Source organism: Mchenga conophoros, linkage group LG19 (assembly GCF_057382185.1).
Source record: "Mchenga conophoros isolate Kocher_MC1m ecotype Shallow Benthic linkage group LG19, M_conophoros_male_GT1.1, whole genome shotgun sequence".
In the NCBI taxonomy this organism is placed as follows: domain Eukaryota; kingdom Metazoa; phylum Chordata; class Actinopteri; order Cichliformes; family Cichlidae; genus Mchenga; species Mchenga conophoros.
In genome coordinates, this window is record NC_140544.1 from 4,191,653 (window position 1) to 4,212,663 (window position 21,011).

Consider the following 21,011-nt stretch of genomic DNA (forward strand, 5'->3'; position numbering starts at 1 on the left):
TTGCTGAACAGCAAACCTCTAAAAGCAAAACAGGATCAAATTCTCTAGGTGATGGATTGAAAGATGCGCTCCCTTTCACAAACTCATGGGAGAAACAATTAAATCATGTGTCTAACACTAACAGAACCTCGAATATTGCAAGAGGGATGTGAATGTGAGTGTCAAATTCAGTTACTATTCAGTTGCTGAATATCCAGAGGCAGTAGTGCTATTTTTATATAAGCATCTATATGACATTGTAAGGCAGCTGGGCTTTCACCCGATTTGCAAAATCACCATCACACTTTTGACAAATTAAATCTTTCCGAGATAAAAGCTATATGCTTGCAGAGAATGAGAAGCTGCCAGCAAATATTCCTACAATGATAACAAAAAGTGTTTAATAATAGCTGTAAATGATATCACCCTGTTTATCTTGTTGGTCCATGATTAACATTGCAAGTTACCATTACATTATTGTGATATTGTAGCTTTGCAATGTGGGGAAAAAGGGAAAAAATGATATTGCTCATATAAAATATAGTTCATCTGGAGCAAATAGTAAGCATTTTAAGTGAAACTTGGTTTGCTGTTAGCCAAATTTAGCTTACTCGCGTTGCTTTTTTTAATAAAAGCAATAAAGCAGTAAAAGCAGCTTTTAGCTAACTTCTTGGCTAATGCTAACTGAATGCTCACAAGACAGCATTTGCCAATGGCAATGTTGACTAACATTATTATGATGATGTAGGAAAAACATGAACATGGGGATACCAGATATCCCTAATCACTTAACAACATGCTAACTCTATAGCTTGGTACACTGACTACTTGCTAGTTTTCGAAGCTGTCGCTGGTTTCTCCTTCTATCTATGCCTTAAATCCGACTGGTTGAAATTACTTTGTGGCAGACAGTAATTCCCCTTATAAGTGTCATTTAACAATAGGTTTCCACTGATGACTTACTACATCAGTGTAGCAAATCAAACTGCATGAGATGTGCTGTGCTGTATACAATTATCCAAGTTGGCTCAAATTTAACAGTGACAAGTTACTGATCTTCCTTTAGACTTTCCCCAAGTTTAAATGGTTTTTGAAAGATTAAACAAAGAAAAGTACTCAAACTAATGGCTGCCTTGGAGCAAGGAAATTGAACAGATTAAAACTAAAGGTCAGAGCATTTACACTTACTCAATGCTAAATTACATGTTTGATATTCATTTTGTGTAACAGGTTAGTAAGAATGCAACATTTCAGGATTTTTAAGAATCTGAAAAGCTTTCTGTTTAATAGGTATTAGATGATGAGGATGAGTTTTAGTAACTGGTCTTTTGTTTGAGGCAAGATCTTACAATTTTAGCGAAGCACTCCTTTGGTCATGCTACAAATTTCCATGGTGCGACAAAAACACTAGACTTAAACACAAACCTGTCTTTAACAATATAATCATTAGAAATTATATTATAAATGCACTGATTAAATCTAGCAAAACCTTCAGTATTACAGCAAAAGACTATAGAATTTGTCCAAAAAACCTGTAGCAGCCTTACTGCCACAAAATAAGTTTTCAAAAACCTTACCATTGCCAAAATCTTACAGCTGTGCCAAAACATGCAACCATTAACCACCTCCTTCATTGTAAGAATGTCAAAGGTCAAAGTCAACAGCCAGCACACATCAGATACATTCCCGAAGTCTATGTGACCCTGAACTGATGATATGTAAAGAAGATACTGAAGTGAGAGAAAATAAGAGCTGCATGGAGAGTTTTCCTCCTCTCTGAGACTCTGAATTACACTTAGGAGTAATAATTTTCAACCACTCACCCTTCAGAACAGTTAGAGATGCTGAGCCTCTCAGGCTCAGTTTGACTGATATTAGTCAAATTGCGTCATGCGCTTTTAAAGATGACTCTCTTTAACTGCAAGAGGGTGTTGAAAATAGAAGCGTTGAGCTTCAAAGGAAACTCTCTCCTCCAAGGTCATCTCGTGTTTTAACTCCAATTTCAATACTTTATGAGCGTGACTGTAATTAAAATGATGGGGTCAGCTTTCTGATATATTACAACAGAGCAACCAATGAGGTAAAGCCAGTTAATTCTTTTTCAAATTGAAACTGGCAAACTTCACATGGAAAAGACAACTTTTGGTTTCTTGAAATGCGGACGGAGTCTCCTTTATTTAGCAAACAGGACATTAAGTTGTAGGCAGTTAACTGGAAATCTGCTTATGCTGTTATCTTAGCTTTGTAGGTGTCTCCTCAGATATCTTGGCTCATTGACCTGCTGCAGAGCATCTTTGTGACTGATCAGAGTCTTTCCTAAAGTCATTCCGCAAATAATAATATAATCTTTTAAACATAAACCATAAACATTCATGGCCATCTGCAGTGAGCAAATGCTGGAGTTCACGTCTTGTATCAAATTGGAATTTATAAATAAAAACCGGTCATGATGCAGATTTTGCTTTCTGCAGAAACATGGTCTTGTATTCTGTTGTAGATATCATTTATAATTAATGGAGCATAGCGATACATCAGGCACACCAGTAGATCAGCTAATTGATATCTAAATATACAACTGGCTAACCCTATATTCTGCAAGCCCATTTACAACCCACCTCCATATCTGCTGTTTCTGAAGCTTCTCTGTTCTGTGCTGAGATCCTTCTGTTGCTTTCTCTCCCTGTGGATTTCAACATGGATGCAGAATGGTGGGGAAGTCCCATATCACCAAATACAACTCATTTTAGATAGAAATGAGGAAAAAATGATTTCTGCTTTTTGACTATAATGACCCTGTCTGATCTGAACCTAATTTCTTGCTTTGTACCGTGGAACAGTAAGTTCCTTTGAAACAAAAGGGCTGTTTTGACTTGGCTTTGAAATGAGATGATTTGAGATTCACAATCAAATTCTGTAACTTACTGAATAAAAAAAAAAAAAGTTTCCCTTTAGTATTGTTTCACTGCTGTAGAATCAAATCAAAGATGCCCAATTCACGCATTCTTTCTATACTTAAAAGCTTTCTATCTAAGAATGACATGCATTCATTCTCTGACAGACGCATCGGAGAGCAACTTGGGGTTAGTATCTTGCCCAAGGATATTTGGCATGCAGACTGTAACAGCCAGGAACTGAACCACCAACCTTCCAGTTAGTAGATGAGAGCAATTAGAGATTTAAAACCTTAGGATTGAGGATAAGGGTAAGGCTTTTTTCAGAATAAAGCTGCTGTTTCTCAGGCGAGTTTTCATAGAGAACTGACCAGTATTAACATATTTTCTCACAACTGCTCTGATCAAAGATTATATGATTCAAAGTGGATATCTATGATTATACTACATATAGATTTACAGGGGTAAGAACATTGGCGCATGGATTCTTTTACAAGATGAGTGTAATACACTTGATTGATGGTGTCAATCGCTGAAGAAGAATAAAAAGTTCTTTGTCAGCCTGTGGATTTATTTCACGTTTGTCATTGTTAAAGAATTTTAAATCTTTGGTTTCTTTGCTGTATGTTCTGGTCTTTGTTGTACTTCCACCCCAATCAGTTTTAGCAAATATTAAAAGGGAGTTTTTCCTTCCCACTGTCGCCAAAGAGATCGCCCATAGGAGGTCATCTGATTGTTGGGTTTTTTTCTGTCTTCTCTGAATTACTGTAGGGTCTTTGCCTTACAATATAATGTGCCTTGAGGCAGCTGTTGTAGTAACTTGGGGCTATGTAAATAAAATTGAACTCAGTTTTAGTTTGTTCCGGCTTTTCAATCCTTCCTCAACCCCTAATGACAAAAAACCCATGGAGGTGCACAAAGAACATCTAAAGTCCACACAGAAAGTATCCAGCCAACCAGGAGATTCAAAAGTGATGTAGACCAGGTTTGCGGCTACAGTCCTAATCACAGCAGAAGGATATCACCCACCCTTAGTGTGGCTGTAGAGTCAAGGAAAAAGATACAGGACAGACCGATGCCCCAAAATCTCATTGCAGAAACAATCCAACTCAGAGAAAAAAGCACCAGTGAAAGAACTGAAAAACATCCAATTTACAATACTGGAGGTTGAGATGAACAGCACTGTTACCCTGGACACCTGAAATAAGCCCCTTCTTCTCCTGAGAAAAACTCATACAAATTCATACAAGCTCTGCTGCACCCCTTCCTTTTCCAAATTAACATTAAATAACACATACATGAATCCTAATCCTCCCTCTTCCTCTCTCTCTGGTCAAGTTATCATTGGGGATCACTCTTTCACATCCATATATGTCTGCCTGAAACCTCTCCCTCCCTTTTCTCTCTCTTTCTCTGGACAAATTAACATTGCTAAGCACTCATGCACATTCAAACATGTCCCTACATCCCCTGCCTCTCTTTCTTTCCATCTCTCTAGGCAAATTAACATGGGAGAACAAACACCTTTGTCCTCGTTTCCTTGCTTTTCTCTTTTGCTCTTTTTCATCGTGTGGTTGAATTAACTTAGGAATCACAAAGAAATTCATGTAAACTCCCATTTGTATTATTTTCTGCCTATACATGTTTAATTTCTGCTGCTTTTCTTTCTCGTCAGACAAAAAGATGCTGATGACCACATACATGTGCTCTTATCCTATCTCCCTATACATATCCAGTTTGGAGGGTGGGGAGACCAGGTTAGAGGTTTGCAGAATGTCAAAGGAAAAAAAAAACTGGGGGAACAAAAACCTCAAATGTGGAACTTCAATTAATTTAAAGCCCCCACCCATCCATCAGCTGCACCAATCAGCCAAGAATAAATCCGCGGCAGATCTAATTACGGTGCCGTCTCCGAAGACCCCGGCTGCCGCGAAGCCAATCTTCAACTCCTTGTTTGAACAGGCTGATGAACTAAGGGACTCGATGGATATCAAGTCATTTTGTTTAATTTATAAATGGATTTTCCCCTAATACTTAAATTATCATCAGCATGAGAGAGGGAGAAAGTGAAAGAGAGAGAGAGCACAATCCAAAGCGTTTGTAAGGTAAAAAGTCTTGAACATGTGGTGCAGGAGAGGATGGAGGGATAAATGGATGGAGGGATGGAGGAGACAAGGCAAAGAATTCCAATGAGAAATGTGTCCTTTCCCAGTTTATAGCAGTGATGGCTCTACAGTGTGTTGAATCAATTTGTTCAAACATTCAGCAAACGATAGAAGCATCAAGGTTAGAGAATGTTAGCGAGAAATGGGTTGCGACCAAGGAGAACCCTGCAGACTGAAAAATGGAGCCAACACAGAAGCATCACTGACTCCCATGTTTAAATGGCCAGCTTAACAGGATCAAAAACATATGTTTACACTTTTGACTGGTCATTTTTTTCCTGCATGCATCACCTTGACGACATAATTCAGACTCAAACATCTAGACCCGAGACCGTTCAGATATTCTGCTGAGGCTAACACCTACAATTTGACTGCCATATAAAGTGCTCCCCAATGCTATTTCAATGTCTTTCAATCAGTCTGTTACAAACTTTGATTTCATCTAGCTTCAGGAGAAACTTCCTGAAAAATCTAGTCCAAAAAGGTTTATCTGCATACTTTTCAAGAGAATATAGAAGCTTTCTGAGTCAAAAGTCTTGAGTTGTCTGGTTTAGTCAGAGTCATTGCAATTCTCCTTTGGTTTTATCAAGGTCAGTCATCAATCTCTTAAAAAGCAAAGCCTGTTGTCAATTTCATTTTTCAAGCCTCTAGAACTCAAATGGATTGCTTAATTTTGATGGTGAAGTACTTCACAGCAGTCGTAAGTATTGTCCTGTTTGAACCTTTGTAACTTCTTTTCTCAGCTTGAGGATCTGTGGCAAAAATACAAATAAAGTTTCCTAATTTGAAGCCACTCTCCCATGTTTACCTACCTGGTTCGGGCGTCTCAGAGTGTGACGATGAAGAAGCCGAAGAAGCCCCGTCTTCGTTGACTGCTCCCTGGGATAGAGACATCCCTCGGCCTGGAGGAAGTTTCATCCCAAGCTGCTCTGCCATCTCCACATGATCGCCAGGGTGGATGTAGTCAAACACACTGCTACCAGTGAGCTCCACCTGCAGAAATAAAGCGTTGCTAAAAATCATCCTGTAAAACCCTTTTCGTTCTTTCTTTTGTTTCTACACAATCTTTAATTTCTTGGCTCATAGTTTACTGTTTATTATTTGTCATTTATTTTAATAATTGGTCCCACAAACCAGTGAAGAATTTGTGTGTGCTGAAAAACACTCAAATCTCAAATATGGAGAAGCAATGGCTGTTGGTTTTTGGACAGTTCGGAAATTGTTAATTGCTGAAATTCTGTTCTTTGGGGTATCATTTTCATCTTTTTTTTTGCTGATTCTTCGTCCTCCTACTCCGCAGCTTGTCATCTTTCTTTCTCCTCCACCCTTTACTCCACGGCTATTTTTCAATCCATAGTTCCATATCTCTATATCCCATGCTGTTCCTTTGATTCCTAAATTCACCCTGTTCCCCTCTGTCATTCTTCTACTTCCACCAATACAATAAAGGCAATCCATCTCACAATGCACACTTTTGTAGAACTGGTAGGATTGAAGATTTTCCCTCAGGAAGAAAAGACAAAATGCATTGAGCATGCATTTAAAGTCTGCTGTAGATGGAGTTATTGAGCAAGCAGAAAAGAGACGCAATTAAGACTCTTACTTAACAGAAAAATCTCTTGGAAAAGGCAAATGCATCAGTTTATTGCAAAATATTCACGTCTAATGAATTCTTCTTTTCTTTTTTTATTTTCTCTTTGAAATGTTATATTTTATTGGTAAGTGACCTTGTTAAGTAAAGATGGTACCATCTGAGTATTTACTAATCAATCTGTGTAGTAAAAGAATGGCTATATGTAAAATATTATACTTTCAGGCAGGTCAAAAAGTCGAGCTCTGCCACAAGCCTAGCAGATTAGATAATCTTACTGTTGTAATGTTCTTCTATGCATCCATTTGGGAAATCTAGTTTAGCCTGCTCAAAGTTGCTGCACACCTGCAAGGTGCTTTGCAACCCACCTCCACCTGAGCTATCAGTGTCATATCTGTTATCATTGACACCTGCTTTGCTCTGGGCTGGGGTCCTTTTGCTACTCTCCCCATCTTAAACTTAGGACGGGGAAGTTGCACAACAAAGCCACGGTGCTAAGCGTTACTACAATCACTCCTCTTGTGAGTGTTATGGTCTGGACAGAAAAAAACAGTAATAACCTTAAAGAGTAGGATAATTTAGAAGCCCTACCATTTGGTAGAATGGGCTATGATTTTGACCACTGTTTTTGATTGGGTCATCTCTTTAACACTGCAGCCCCTCTTGCTCGCAGTTCAAATCAATATAATCGCTCTAGGAATGCTACACTAGTATTATATTTTTAACAGGCCAACTAACACCTCCACCCCTCTCTCTTTCATCCCTTCTCTCCTGCTCTTTCTTCTCCTCTCATCCCGCTCCTCTAATCCGTCCCTTGTCAGCCGTGGAGAATCAGCAGCATTTTGTCTTTCTTATGGAAATGGAATAAATAAGCTCCCTCTTATTAAATAAATACAGAGTCCCTTCACCTTAAAGACTCTCATTAGTGGCGATGGAAGCGGATTTGTCTTCGTTAATTGGGGATGAGACGAGCAAGCGCCATCTAAACCACAGCGTTACGCTTACACGCAAACACACATGAACACACACTGGTGCTTGCAAAAGCAAAACACGCAGCTTGCACAAACAAATTCCTGTCAAGGTTAGAAATGCACAAACACAGCTTGTGTGACGCACATTTACACACACACATAATTAGGTACACAAGTTTCAAAGGTGTGATGGTTGTGCTCTGCTATTTAACATGTGTGTTTTCATTTGTAGCATATCAAAAAAGATTGTGCACATTTATTTCCACATGCTAATCTGGTTATGTATGTTTGTGTGTGTGTTCAGGTTTTTTGGGGGTCCGCTGGGACAAAGGGGATTACATGGGTGTAATCCCTTTAATAAGAAATCCCTTTAAGGCAATTTAGTCCCCTCATAAAGTCTCATCTGGAGCAGAAAGTGATGATTAAGAAATGAGGCTGATCACTGAATAACATACACACACACATTCAGACCCTGGTGCACCATGGGAGTTAGTGTTCATGTTTACACATTACAGTGCTAATTGGATCTACATTGTTCTTCCTTGCAATAACACGCTGACTTTTAATCAATTAAAACTTGGCATAACTATTTTACATAAAGTCACTGGTGGAGCTAATTACACAGAGGAAACAATGTAGAAAAGAAATTAGACATTCTGACACTTGCTGCAACAACACTTTAAAATAATTATCATGCAGCAGACCGAAAAATAACACATTACTGTAGACAAGTATGTGTCAGCTAGAAGTATGTAAAGGGTAATGGCATTTAAAAAATTTTATAATCCTAGAAACAGTTTAGATGTATTCTAACATTGAAAGTAAATAAAAGTAGAGCTTTGCTCTAATACTAACAGAACTGACTTTTTTTTTCTGGGGGAAAAAAAAGACATCCCCCACTTTTATTTCCAGTGGTCCTAATCCCCTTCTCTACTCGCGGGGTGATGATCAGTATAAACATCACAATGGATTCATAATAAATTATTTTTAAAAAACATATGGCAGTTAATAATTGCTATACGTTTGACAGTGTTCATCCAAAGTTTCATTCAGATCGGCACATCCGTTAAAGAGACAGATGGAAGGGAGGAAGCTGTTGAAATATTTTTATTATTATCCTTTATTTCTCCTGGTGAAAAGCCAGCAAAAGTTACAACAAACAGAACTGGCAGATAAAGTAAATGTAATGAAATTTCAAAATAAGTGTTCTTACAGAATTCAAAAATTAAAATGAGTTGAAATTTGTGCTAAAAACACTAAAGGTCAGGTAAAATAATTTCCACAGTTATCTCTTCCTTTGGTAAATGCTACCATTAGCTGCAGTACTCAAACACTGGTGCAGTCTTACATTGCACAGACATAGTGGGCATTTATGCTTCAACGGTAAATGGACGCCATAGCCGTAAACTCCCCTGAAATTGTACTCTGGAACCAACAGCAAAAACTGCTGTGCCCCTAGAAATTCAACTTCATGATTGGCCTGCTCAGCCTGCCTCCTGTGCATTTTCCAACTATTTTTATGTAGTTTTTGAATTTATTAGTGAGAGAATAACAAACATTGCCTAACTAGGATGAATAATTATCCCAGCATCAATATAAGTACTCACAAATATCAGCATAGCTGGACTGGCCATCGGGCATACCGGGCATTTGCCCGGTGGGCCGCTGGCGATTTTTTGTTTTTATGGGCCGATCGATTTTTTTTTTTTTTTTTTTTTTTTTTTTTTTGGAAGGGTATAAATAATGAAAGGTGTTGGATTGGCCAGTTGGTCATGATCGACTCTGGGCTGGACCAATTACAGCCGAGGAGGTCGGATGCACCCTCCCCCTTGTTTAGCAATCTTATAGACGAACTAAAGAAAATGGAGAACAAAAAAAGGAAAAAAGGTGCAGAAAAAATTAGGACCAAAAAGAAACGAGCCCTTCAGGCAGACGCTGCCAAATGTGTAAAAATAACTGAATTGTTTGGCGGTAGCTATGGCATAGCTTCCACAGATTTAGCAACATCAGCAAGTGGTGGAGGCCAGCAGGTGGATAAGGGAAAGGGGAGGCAAGAGGAGGAGACACCGAGGCGGCCGCCGGTCATAGTGGCAGAGGAACTGAACTTCAGGCAAGAAGTTATGACCTGCTGTCTGTGTCAGATATAAACCAAGTTTAGTTGTAGTTTGTTTTCGTTGTGCTGACTTTTTACAGGCGCTTAGAATAACTGGTACTGCGTACTAGCTAGCATGATGGAGTTTATATACTGCTGGGCGGGTGCTATGAAGTTACTGATAGTAAATTTTATTTTATGCTTCAGGTTAGTTTCTCAAACTCCTCAAAATCTTAACAAATTGTGCCAATCCTTACATGTTGCACCAGGCTGATTTAAGATAAGATAAGATAAGATAAGATAACCTTTATTAGTCCCACACGTGGGAAATTTGTTTTGTCACAGCAGGAAGTGGACAGTGCAAAAGTTATGACGCAAAAATTAGAATACAATAAGAATAAATACAGTACACAGCTGTACAGAATAGAATAAAATAATATACTATATACAGTAGAATAAAATAGAATAAAAATATAGAATAAGATAAAAATAGAATACGAATGCTATATACAACTGAGTAAAAATACAACGATGCCAGAAAAGATTATTGCACTTAGTGTTATTGTTAAAGTGGAGAAGTCTGTGACAGGAGACAGGAGAGCAGCAGAGAGAGATGGAGAGATGACTTCATGTCATCCATGAGGGATGCATTTGACATATGTTTCACATATTATAGCCCAACAAGTTACTCATAGCAATTTAAAAACCAGCAATCAGTTTTTGGCAGACTTTTTGGCACAACACCAGCTATTGCAGTTAATAATACAACAGCTTCTTGCCATTTTTTGTGTTTCTTTTTATCGCTGTGTAACTGAGCTCAATTGAAAGCCTGCATGCGCTAGTACCTCTTGCCACAAGTTCCCAGAATCCTTTGCGGTTTTACCCCTGAATGACGTCACATTTTTGGTGGGCCGGTCTCTAGTCAAAATGCCCGGGCCGATTTTTTGTCCCAGTCCAGCCCTGAATATCAGGAAATTACAGGAGGAAGGTTTCTGAAACTGTTGGAATGGATGTTAGGAAATGTACAAAGTGGAAAAAATTAAGGGATGAACACACCTGGACCACATCAAAGACACAAAACCCAGGAGAGACAAATTTATTTGAGTCTATTGGATGTCACCACTTAACCACTTATAAAACAACGGACACGACTACGCTGCAATTAACAGGAAAATTAGGTGTTTAAAAAGTCCATGTAGCATGAACAAGGTTTACTTTAAACTGTAAAAAAGAATATTAAGGAACCCAAAATAAAAACATGGAGCCACAAATGAGCAGAATAGGAATCTGTCTGGGAACAGTGGAGGAGTTAAAAGTTGCCCTAAGCTTTATGTATTATTAGATAGTGGATGCTAATATCTTTAATGTTATGTTGTGCATGTTCGCAACACTTTATACATGAAGAGTAAATCAAGAATCTGTTCCAAAGATCATCTTAACACACAATGAAAGAATCTAGGCCAAAGCAGAAGCCGAAAGTTTCAGGTTTTCACTTGAAGCAAAAATTATTTAACATTGTACATTTAAAATGCAAAATTTCTACAATGCCATTACAACTCAACTTGCTCAGTTGACAAGACACCTCTACATTAATTTTTCGTTCATGTCAGAAGAAGCTAGGAAAGGAAACAAACGTGTGTCTCAGGGTTATTATTGTTAACGAAAACTAACGAAATAACGAAAACTAGAAGTGAAAAAACATTTTCGTTAACAGAAATAAAAATAAAAACAACAAAAGGAAAACTAACTAAAACTGTAATGAGTGTTCACAAAACTAACTAAAATTAACTGAATTTATAGCAAAAATGTGTTTAGTTTTCATTGATGTGTGCGTGTCATACAATAGTCAAGGGTGAAAATGAAGTTTAGTTTCCAGATTTATTCTTGCTGTGTCTCATTATGCCAGCAGGTGGCCAGTACGTTAGTCGAGTCGTCTGTGTTGCTGCTCCGTCCACGCACAGAATCATGTCAGGAAAAGTCGGGAGAAAGCGCCAGAGTCCAATTTGGGATTACTTTGAGTATGACTGTGTTTTGGATAAAGCAAGTGTCTTGTAGTGGAAAGAGACAAATTATGAGGGACATTTCTAAAGGGGAAAAATTCCCACAAACCTTAAAGTGCACTTGAAAAGCTCACACAAGAAGGCTAACCTAGCTTACCTTGAGAAGGTAAGGGAGCACACTCAACCCTCTTCCCCAGAAACAGACGCTAAGGCAAGGCAGCGTGATGCATCCCGAGACAACAGGACTGGGATATCTACATAACTGTGTGAGTCAATTGCCTTCAAAAAGTTTATCAATTCACTTGAAACAAAATTACGAACACCCGGTGCTGCAAGAGTTAAAAGTCTAATTGGGGCCAAGATATACATTTTATAGTTGCCTGGTATCAATGGTTGTTCATCTGCCTTTATTCATTTATTTATTTAAAGAACCCATAGGTGGGAATGTGAGTTGTCTGTCTCTGCGTGTTAGCCCTGCGACAGACAGGCGACCTGTTCGGGGTGCAGGGTATGGTAGCTGGAATAGCAACATACCCAAGGATAAGCAGAAGAGAATGACTGATATGATGAAACTTAATTATTGCAAACACAACTGAAACTAATCAAAACTAAACTGAAACTAAGGATTTTCAAAAAAATAAAAACTAAACTAGCAAACAATTGGTAAAAACTAATTAAAACTGATATAAAATTGAAAATCTGAAGTCAAAACTAAATAAAAATAAAAACTAATGAAAATTGCAAAACTATTAAAACCCTGGTGTGTCTGTATGTTCCTGCCTTAGAGCCACCATGACAAAGTGCAATATGTTTACTTGGCGGATAAAGTGACTCCTGATTTAACACACACAGTTTGTGCCAGTTTCTGTTTTTCACCAAAACACAGCGCTGAAGATGTATGGCAGCCTACGTTTTTTAATCAGGCGGGAACCTTGGCAACAGCAACATCTATATATCAAGCTATCCTTCCAGCTTTCCATACAGAGGTTGGCCAAGAGATTTAATACCATTTCTTTTTTCTCTTTCTCCTAATATCTCGTGTATATGGGGTAGCGAAGTGCGACTAAATTCAGCCTACACAGTAGGCAATGTTTTCAGGGACATGAAGATGTTGGAATAGGTTTCCAACTTTGTGGGGACCTGGACCATCATGATTTACCTACGAAAACATAAACAAAGAGAAGGGAAATGTGGAACATTAAAGTTGTCTAGGACTCGAGGTGGCTAAACTATGACACAAAACTGGGCATTCACATTTGTTAAAATATCCAGTAATGCATCCATTCAGTCAGCACTGCTCTATAAAGATGGAAGAATAGGTATGGGGTAGTCAAAGTTCGTCTGGAGACCTTTATCAAAACAGGCTTCGTCTTTTCAATCTTCTCATTATGTATTATTTGAAAAGGATGGACAACAGATACACTAGCATATTGCAATTCCCCTGCATCAAAGCTGGTTCGGGCCACTCCAGCATATCACTCAGACACAGGAAAAGCAGGACTTGAAATGGACTGGAAATGACGACGGAACAAATCCAACTTATGTGATTCCGCTGAATCAATCTTCCATGTTCTGTTCAGGGTATGTTTAACCTCTCCTTTACCAAAAAACAAAGGAATGATTCAAACAACAGATAAAGAAATACATACATAGTGCTATCAGGGGTTTAACAAATTGAGGGATGTGCTGGCTGAGTGGTGACCTCAGCATAAAAAAAAGCCTCTCATCACTCCCATCAGGCTCAGTATGCATTTTGACATTGTTTGTCTGCTTAGAGTCTTTAGATAAAACTTATTAAAGCACAACAGACACACAGGCTTTATCGCTTCACTCACCCTCCCAGACAAGGACATCAAGTGACAAAAGACAATAAGAATGACGGCGATAACCGTGTCAAACGAGCACAGAGTGAGTGAGAAAGTGTTTTGCGAATGAATCCAAATGTTAAGCGAGTGTGTTCGTGCGAATCAAAGAACGTGTGTGTTTATGTTCGCCCTTCTGCATCCTTATCAGTCCCTTCTCCATATTTTAGGACGTGCACATGTGTGATGGAAGAGGGTGCTGTCAGCTGTAATTACTGCAGACATACTAGTATTCGCGGCACACTGCTCAGCTATGTGAACCTTGCATTTAGAGCAGGAAACCAAAAAGTCTAGGTTGAGGTTTCTGCCGAACACTAGTTTCTAAATTAAACTGGGCTTTCCTCAACTATTAGCTGGTGTGTTAGGGTTAAAGTCAGGGTAATGTAAGTGATTCCTTTTTTAAGAAGCAAAATCATGGTCTGAATGAACTCTTGTGCCAAAATAGGAGCTCTATAAAGTCTGTTATAGACTCTTCTTGTTAGCCAGTGTCTTTTCATTTTATTTTATTATTTTTATTTTTTGTATATGTATAGTGTAACAATGCTGGAGCTGACAGGTGGAAGAAAAGGGAAGAATAAAAGAAAAAGAGAGGAGAAATAGGAGAAAATATAAGTGATTCATAACAATATGTCTTTCATGGAGGTCATAAAGCAAGTGAGCCGAGAGCTGTTTTTACAGAGACTTCGATACAAGCAGACTAGGGCTGGGCCATATCATACCGTTCACGGTAATACCGGTATAACGTTGGGCAACGATAAGAAAATGAAATATTGCGATAGAATATGGGTAAAACGCGCATGCGCAGTGCCTTTGTTTTCGTACGCACATGGGGGTGACGGAGAATGAGAAAGGCGAAAGCGGATCGTTGAATGAAACAGATGAACCAGAATTGGTTTTTAAAAATGCTGCAACTTCAGTGGTGTGGAACTGGTTTAGCTTTCGTACGTCAGATACACAACAAAGCACTATTTTTGGTAGAGCATGCTAGCAGGCCGTCACTTAAAATCAATCCTTTGATTTTCTGAAAATCGACAGTGCCCCTTATAATCCCGTGTGCCTTATGTATGAATTCTGGTTGTGTTTACTGACCTCGAAACGGTTTTATGTACACGGTGCTCGAAAATCTGTCAAATGTTTTAGTACAACTTTGCTAAGCTACGAAGCCGCACCGCTTGATGGATTGTCGGAGCATTACGGCTATCGTAGGCAGAGCAGAGTGATACGTACTGTGCTTCAACATAATATTACCGTATTGTGTGTGTATAACCTCTTTTTAAGTTTTGTGGATATTATACATGGTTATGCTGAGGATATGTCGGCCAGTTTCCACTGGAAATGCCTTTTGGTTAAACTGTCAGCAAGGAATTTGCATTTGCACTGTTACATTTTTATATAACTTTAATGCACATAAAAAACAGCTGCTTGTTTCAGTGAAAATACATTGATGTTTTGTTTTTTTTTTTGCACTAATAAAGTTGTTGAGTTGTAAAATATTTTGTCTGGTGTCAATTATATCGTCAGTTATATCGTGATAAATATTTTTGGTCATATCGCCCTGCTCTAAAGCAGACTTCTTTTTGCCCCCTCCTAGTCACTGCAAAGGGCGTAGTTTAATGTATTTCCAGACAGACCTGGAGAACATGTCCATTGTTTCTGTGCAATCCATTCTTCCAATGTGATCCGATGTCCTTTGGCTCAGTTCAATTCAGTTTTATTTATAGAGTGCCAAATCTCAACAGTTCCCTCAAAACAATTCACACTGTAAGGGAAAGACCCTAAAATAATACAAACCCCAACAATCAGAGGACCCCCTTGTGAACAAGCACCTTGGTGATAGTGGGAAGGAAAAACTCCCTATTAACAGGAAGAAACCTCTGTCAGGGAAGGGCAGCCATCTGTCGCGAACCTGTTGGGAGTGAATGGAGGGAGACAGGACAAAAGACACGCTGTGGACGAGAGCCAGCAATGAATAATAACTAATGATTCAATGCAGAATGGTGTATAAACACAAAGAGAGTGGAAAGAGGTGAGTGAAATGTTCAGGACATCACGGAAAGCCCCCAGCAGCCTAGGCCTATTGCAGTGTAACATTAGGTCATGTGTTATTTTGGAAGTGCCATCTTCAAACAGCTTTATTTGACGGTGAAATGTAGCTTTGGGGCAACAAAGAGTGAGGGGTCATGCTCTTTTGCTGTGTTTGACCATAACCTAAAGTTCTATATCTGGAACAATTCTCAGTAATACAAATTATTTTCCGTTTTGCTTCCTCTGTCTCTTTAAACAATGCTAAACTGTCGACCCAACAGCGTACACCTCGGCCTGTGTGACAAAAACCATGAGCCATTAAGAATGAATTACAAAGCCGGTCTAGCCCTCGTAACTTTTCACCACCATTAATTACACCTCCAGCTCCAGAGTACGAGAAAGAAAAACACAAATTTCTTCATTTTCATTGTGAAAGGCGCAGCCCTGGCAAACTAAATAACAAATAAAAGACATGAAATCCGAAGCGTTGAATTCCCATTAATCACATTCTCACTCTCTGTATCACACTTTAATTAATATGGCAACATTTTAAAACCACACACACAGAAGCACACGTACCTCAAAACAGTAAAAAACCTCTGTGTGACTTTGTAAAGTACTAATCAAATAAATTGATGTTGGCTCGCAGGGTTCAGAATTAATTACAGCATTAAACATTAGCTAAGTGGGGTAATATTCCAAGTTTGATAGTGCATAATTACTCTGCTGTTAATGATTCATGGGGCGTCGGCCTCCGTTAGAGGCGAGGAGCGAGTAGAAATGATGGACATCAGCTCATGTGTCAAAAAACTGCAGACCAACTTCATTTCCTCCTTAAAGGATAGAAATATTTTACATGTTTTCTGAAATCTTGCGGTTTTCGCTTGGAGCGTTTGAAAATCTTAATTAAACTGAATAATTTACACTTAAACATAGAAACTTAAGTGTCAGCAGCGAAAGAGATAAAGCTAAGCCATCAAATGTAACACTTGAGTAACCAAGCAACTCAATAATGTGCACACTGTGGGGAAAAAAGACAGAAAACAAAGCCTGTAAAATAACAAAAGAAGGTCATGAATACTGAAGATGGCACTACATATTTATCTAATTTATCCTATTCTGATTTGTCTACTACAAAAAGCTAAGAAACATCCTGCTGTTAAGCTTACCATACTTATTTTATTCTGTTAGCCTGCGGTCCCTGCAGGAGCTGTGGGATTGTCAGGCACTTGAATTCCAGGGTGATTCCAGGTGAAAACCTACTCTTTATAATAACTCTAGTTCTTTGTTTTATTCTTTTTGCACACTTGCTTCTTTTAACTTCCCAGAATTTGCTTTAAAGCATCAAAATGTCTGAATAAAGCATTTGCCTGACTGTAATCATGTAAAATTATATATACACACACACACACACACACACACACACACACACATATATATATACATATATATATATATATATATATATATATATATATATATATATACACATATACACATATAGGGACTGCTCTCACAGCTAGAGATTGACGAGGTACAACACAAATGCTACGGCAAGGAGGAGTCAGGACGCCAGGTCAGGGGGGAGATATCATCACCCCCACCCGAGATTGGGTACATAGCCCCAAGTGCGATAGGAGAAGGATCGTTGAGTGCGAGAGGAACTGACCTGAAAAATAGGATCATGGCCAAGCTTGAAACCTGGATCCCGCGTAGCCGGTTACCAAGATTACGTGAAGTTCCCTCAGAAGGTCTGCTAGATGATGTTAATGCAGCACTACGGACAATACCTACAACCACGATTACCGACACTAACAAGCTGATCTACAATACGGCAACAGTGATCAGTGAGATGCTTGGCTACAAGTTGAACAGCGACAAGGGGCAGTACCCTCCATGGAGAAGGAGGCTAGAGGGCAAGATCAAAGTAGCACGGAGGGAGGTTAGCCAACTAACGGAGTTGCAGAAAGGTGCGACAAATAAGGTGCCTAAGAAATACAGCAAGCTGTCCATACCTGAGGCCTTGGAAACTGCCAAGCAAAGACTCACAGCCTTGGCCAGCCGCTTGAGGAGGTACACCAGAGAGATAGAAGGCAGGAGAATAAACCAGCTGTTCTCCACAGAACCAGCAAAGGTGTACTCTCAGTGGCAAGGGAACAATAAGAGAACAGCACCACCAAGGCTGGAGACGGAGCAATACTGGAAGAGCATATGGGAGAAGGATGCAACCCATAACGGCAATGCTCAGTGGCTAGAGGATCTGAGGGCTGACCACAGCGACCTCCCTGAACAGGGTCCAGTAACCATCACAGTGGCAGATATCCAAGAAAGGGTCTCCAGTATGAAGAGTTGGACAGCACCAGGGCCCGACATGGTTCACGCCTACTGGCTGAAGAAGCTGACTGCACTCCACGAGCGTCTGGCAGCACAAATGAACCAGCTGCTAGTTAACGAGAGACACCCGGAATGGCTAACTGAAGGCCGGACGGTCCTGATCCCCAAGGACCCCAAGAAGGGACCGGTCCCCTCCAACTACCGACCAATAACCTGCCTCAGTACTACATGGAAGCTCCTGTCAGGCATCATATCGGCAAAGATGAACAGGCACATGGGTCAATACATGAGCGGGACACAGAAAGGAATTGGCAAGAATACCAGAGGCGCAAAACACCAGCTCCTGGTAGACAGAACAATCAGCCGAGACTGCAAGACCAGACTGACCAACCTGTGCACTGCCTGGATTGATTACAAGAAGGCCTATGACTCAATGCCCCACAGCTGGATACTGGAATGCCTAGAATTGTACAAGATCAATGGGACCCTAAGAGCCTTCATCAGGAACTCAATGGGGATGTGGCGTACAACACTAGAGGCCAACTCCAAGCCCATAGCACAAGTCACCATCAAGTGCGGGATCTACCAAGGAGATGCTCTGTCCCCACTGCTGTTCTGCATAGGCCTGAACCCCCTCAGTGAGATCATTAACAAGACTGGCTACGGATACCGACTACGGAACGGAGCAGTTGTCAGCCACCTCCTGTACATGGATGACATCAAGCTGTATGCCAAGAGTGAACGAGACATCGATTCACTGATCCACACTACCAGGCTATACAGCAATGACATTGGAATGTCGTTCGGACTGGAGAAGTGTAGTCGGATGGTAACAAAGAGAGGGAAGGTAGTCAGAACTGAGGGGATTGAACTACCAGAAGGCAACATTGCAGACATAGAGGACAGTTACAAGTACTTGGGGATCCCACAGGCGAATGGGAACCATGAAGAGGCTGCTAGAAAAGCTGCAACCACCAAGTACCTGCAGAGGGTCAGGCAAGTCCTGAGGAGTCAGCTGAATGGTAAGAACAAGATCCGGGCCATCAACACGTACGCCCTGCCCGTGATCAGGTACCCTGCTGGGGTAATAGGCTGGCCAAAGGAGGAGATAGAAGCCACTGACATAAAGACAAGAAAGCTCCTTACCATGCATGGAGGGTTTCACCCCAAATCCAGCACCCTGAGGCTGTACGCTAAGCGGAAGGAAGGGGGCCGGGGACTGGTGAGTGTCAGCACCACAGTCCAGGATGAGACAACGAACATCCAAGAATACATTAGGAAGATGGCCCCAACTGACCGAGTGCTCAGTGAATACCTCAGGCAGCAGAAACCCAAGAAAGAGGAGGGAGACGAGGAACCATCATGGAAGGACAGGCCCCTGCACGGTATGTACCACCGGCAGATAGAGGAGGTGGCTGATATCCAGAAATCCTACCAGTGGCTGGACAAAGCTGGACTGAAAGACAGCACAGAGGCACTAATCATGGCAGCACAAGAACAAGCTCTGAGCACAAGATCCATAGAGGCTGGGGTCTATCACACCAGGCAAGACCCCAGGTGCAGGCTGTGTAAAGATGCCCCAGAGACAATCCAGCACATAACAGCAGGGTGCAAGATGCTAGCAGGCAAGGCATACATGGAACGCCATAACCAAGTGGCCGGCATAGTGTACAGGAACATCTGTGTATAACCTGGAAGTCCCGAGGTCAAAATGGGAGATGCCCCCAAGGGTGGTGGAGAATGACCGAGCTAAGATCCTGTGGGACTTCCAGATACAGACGGACAAAATGGTGGTGGCTAACCAACCGGACATAGTGGTGGTAGACAAACAGAAGAAGATGGCCGTAGTGATCGATGTAGCGGTTCCGAATGACAGCAATATCAGGAAGAAGGAACACGAGAAGCTGGAGAAATACCAAGGGCTCAGAGAAGAGCTCGAGAGGATGTGGAGGGTGAAGGTAACGGTGGTCCCCGTGGTAATCGGAGCACTAGGTGCGGTGACTCCCAAGCTAGGCGAGTGGCTCCAGCAGATCCCAGGAACAACATCGGAGATCTCTGTCCAGAAGAGCGCAGTCCTGGGAACAGCTAAGATACTGCGCAGGACCCTCAAGCTCCCAGGCCTCTGGTAGAGGACCCGAGCTTGAAGGATAAACCGCCCGCAGGGGCGTGCTGGGTGTTTTTTTTTTTTTTTATATATACATATCGTTAGCTTCATAGCATAATTGCCTAAGTCATTTGACTAAGTCAATGACTTAGGCACTTATGCTATGAAGCTAACGATATATATATATATATATATATATATATATATATATATATATATATATATATGAGAGAGAGAGAGAGAGAGAGAACAAAAAACTGGTTCCATATGGTGCAAACTATGTGTAGATTTTGTTTGTGTTCCAGAGCGCTTAATATTCATAAGTGCATATGTGTATTAGTGCATAATGTTTATATAGTATGGAGATTAATGTGTCTGTGACCACACTCCGTTCTCATATATGTGTGTGTGTGTTTGAGAATAAAGCTAGAATCAAGCTGGAAGACTTGGTGTATTATCAGTCAGATGAATGGGGATGAATCTATATAGCAAGCACATGCATGCATGCATGCACGCATACATACACACACATGCACACACACAGCTGATATCAAGACGCTTTCCTTGTCAACACCTCAGAGGATGACAAATGAATGGTCCATTATGAACTGTTTGCCACGCTCTGTTTGTGTGTACGTGTGTGTGTGTCAGTCAGCCTCTGATAGATGGTGATTTATTAGGCAAAACAAAACACCAAACACTGAAAGCAATCACTTCATTGGGGGAGTGAGAAAGAGGGGGAGAGAGACAGAGGTGGCTATATAGCACGGTGAACAGTAAGAGGTGTCACACAGGAGGAAGTAAGAGGTGTCGTACTTTTCCAGGTCTAAATGAATTATGGCACATCAGCTATTCTCTCTGAAAGTTAAGTTTGAAGTGAATGAGTAGCAGTGTAACATGGCGTTCCACGGAGACCTCCAGTATGTTTAATGTGTTGTTTATAACCCCAATGTTGCTAGATTAGTGCGCCTGTTTGATTTTCAGAAATTTTACTTCA

At 40.4% G+C, this 21,011-nt stretch overlaps 1 protein-coding gene across 1 annotated transcript in view; it reads right to left on the bottom strand.

Annotated features, from left to right (window-relative positions):
- The window catches only part of npas3 (neuronal PAS domain protein 3), a 396,686-nt gene that overhangs the window by 55,379 nt on the left and 320,296 nt on the right, over window positions 1-21,011 (bottom strand). The window contains exon 6 of the mRNA XM_085256285.1: window positions 5,848-6,028. Coding sequence (XP_085112411.1) covers window positions 5,848-6,028 — 181 coding nt within the window. The remainder of the gene's footprint in view (window positions 1-5,847; window positions 6,029-21,011) is intronic.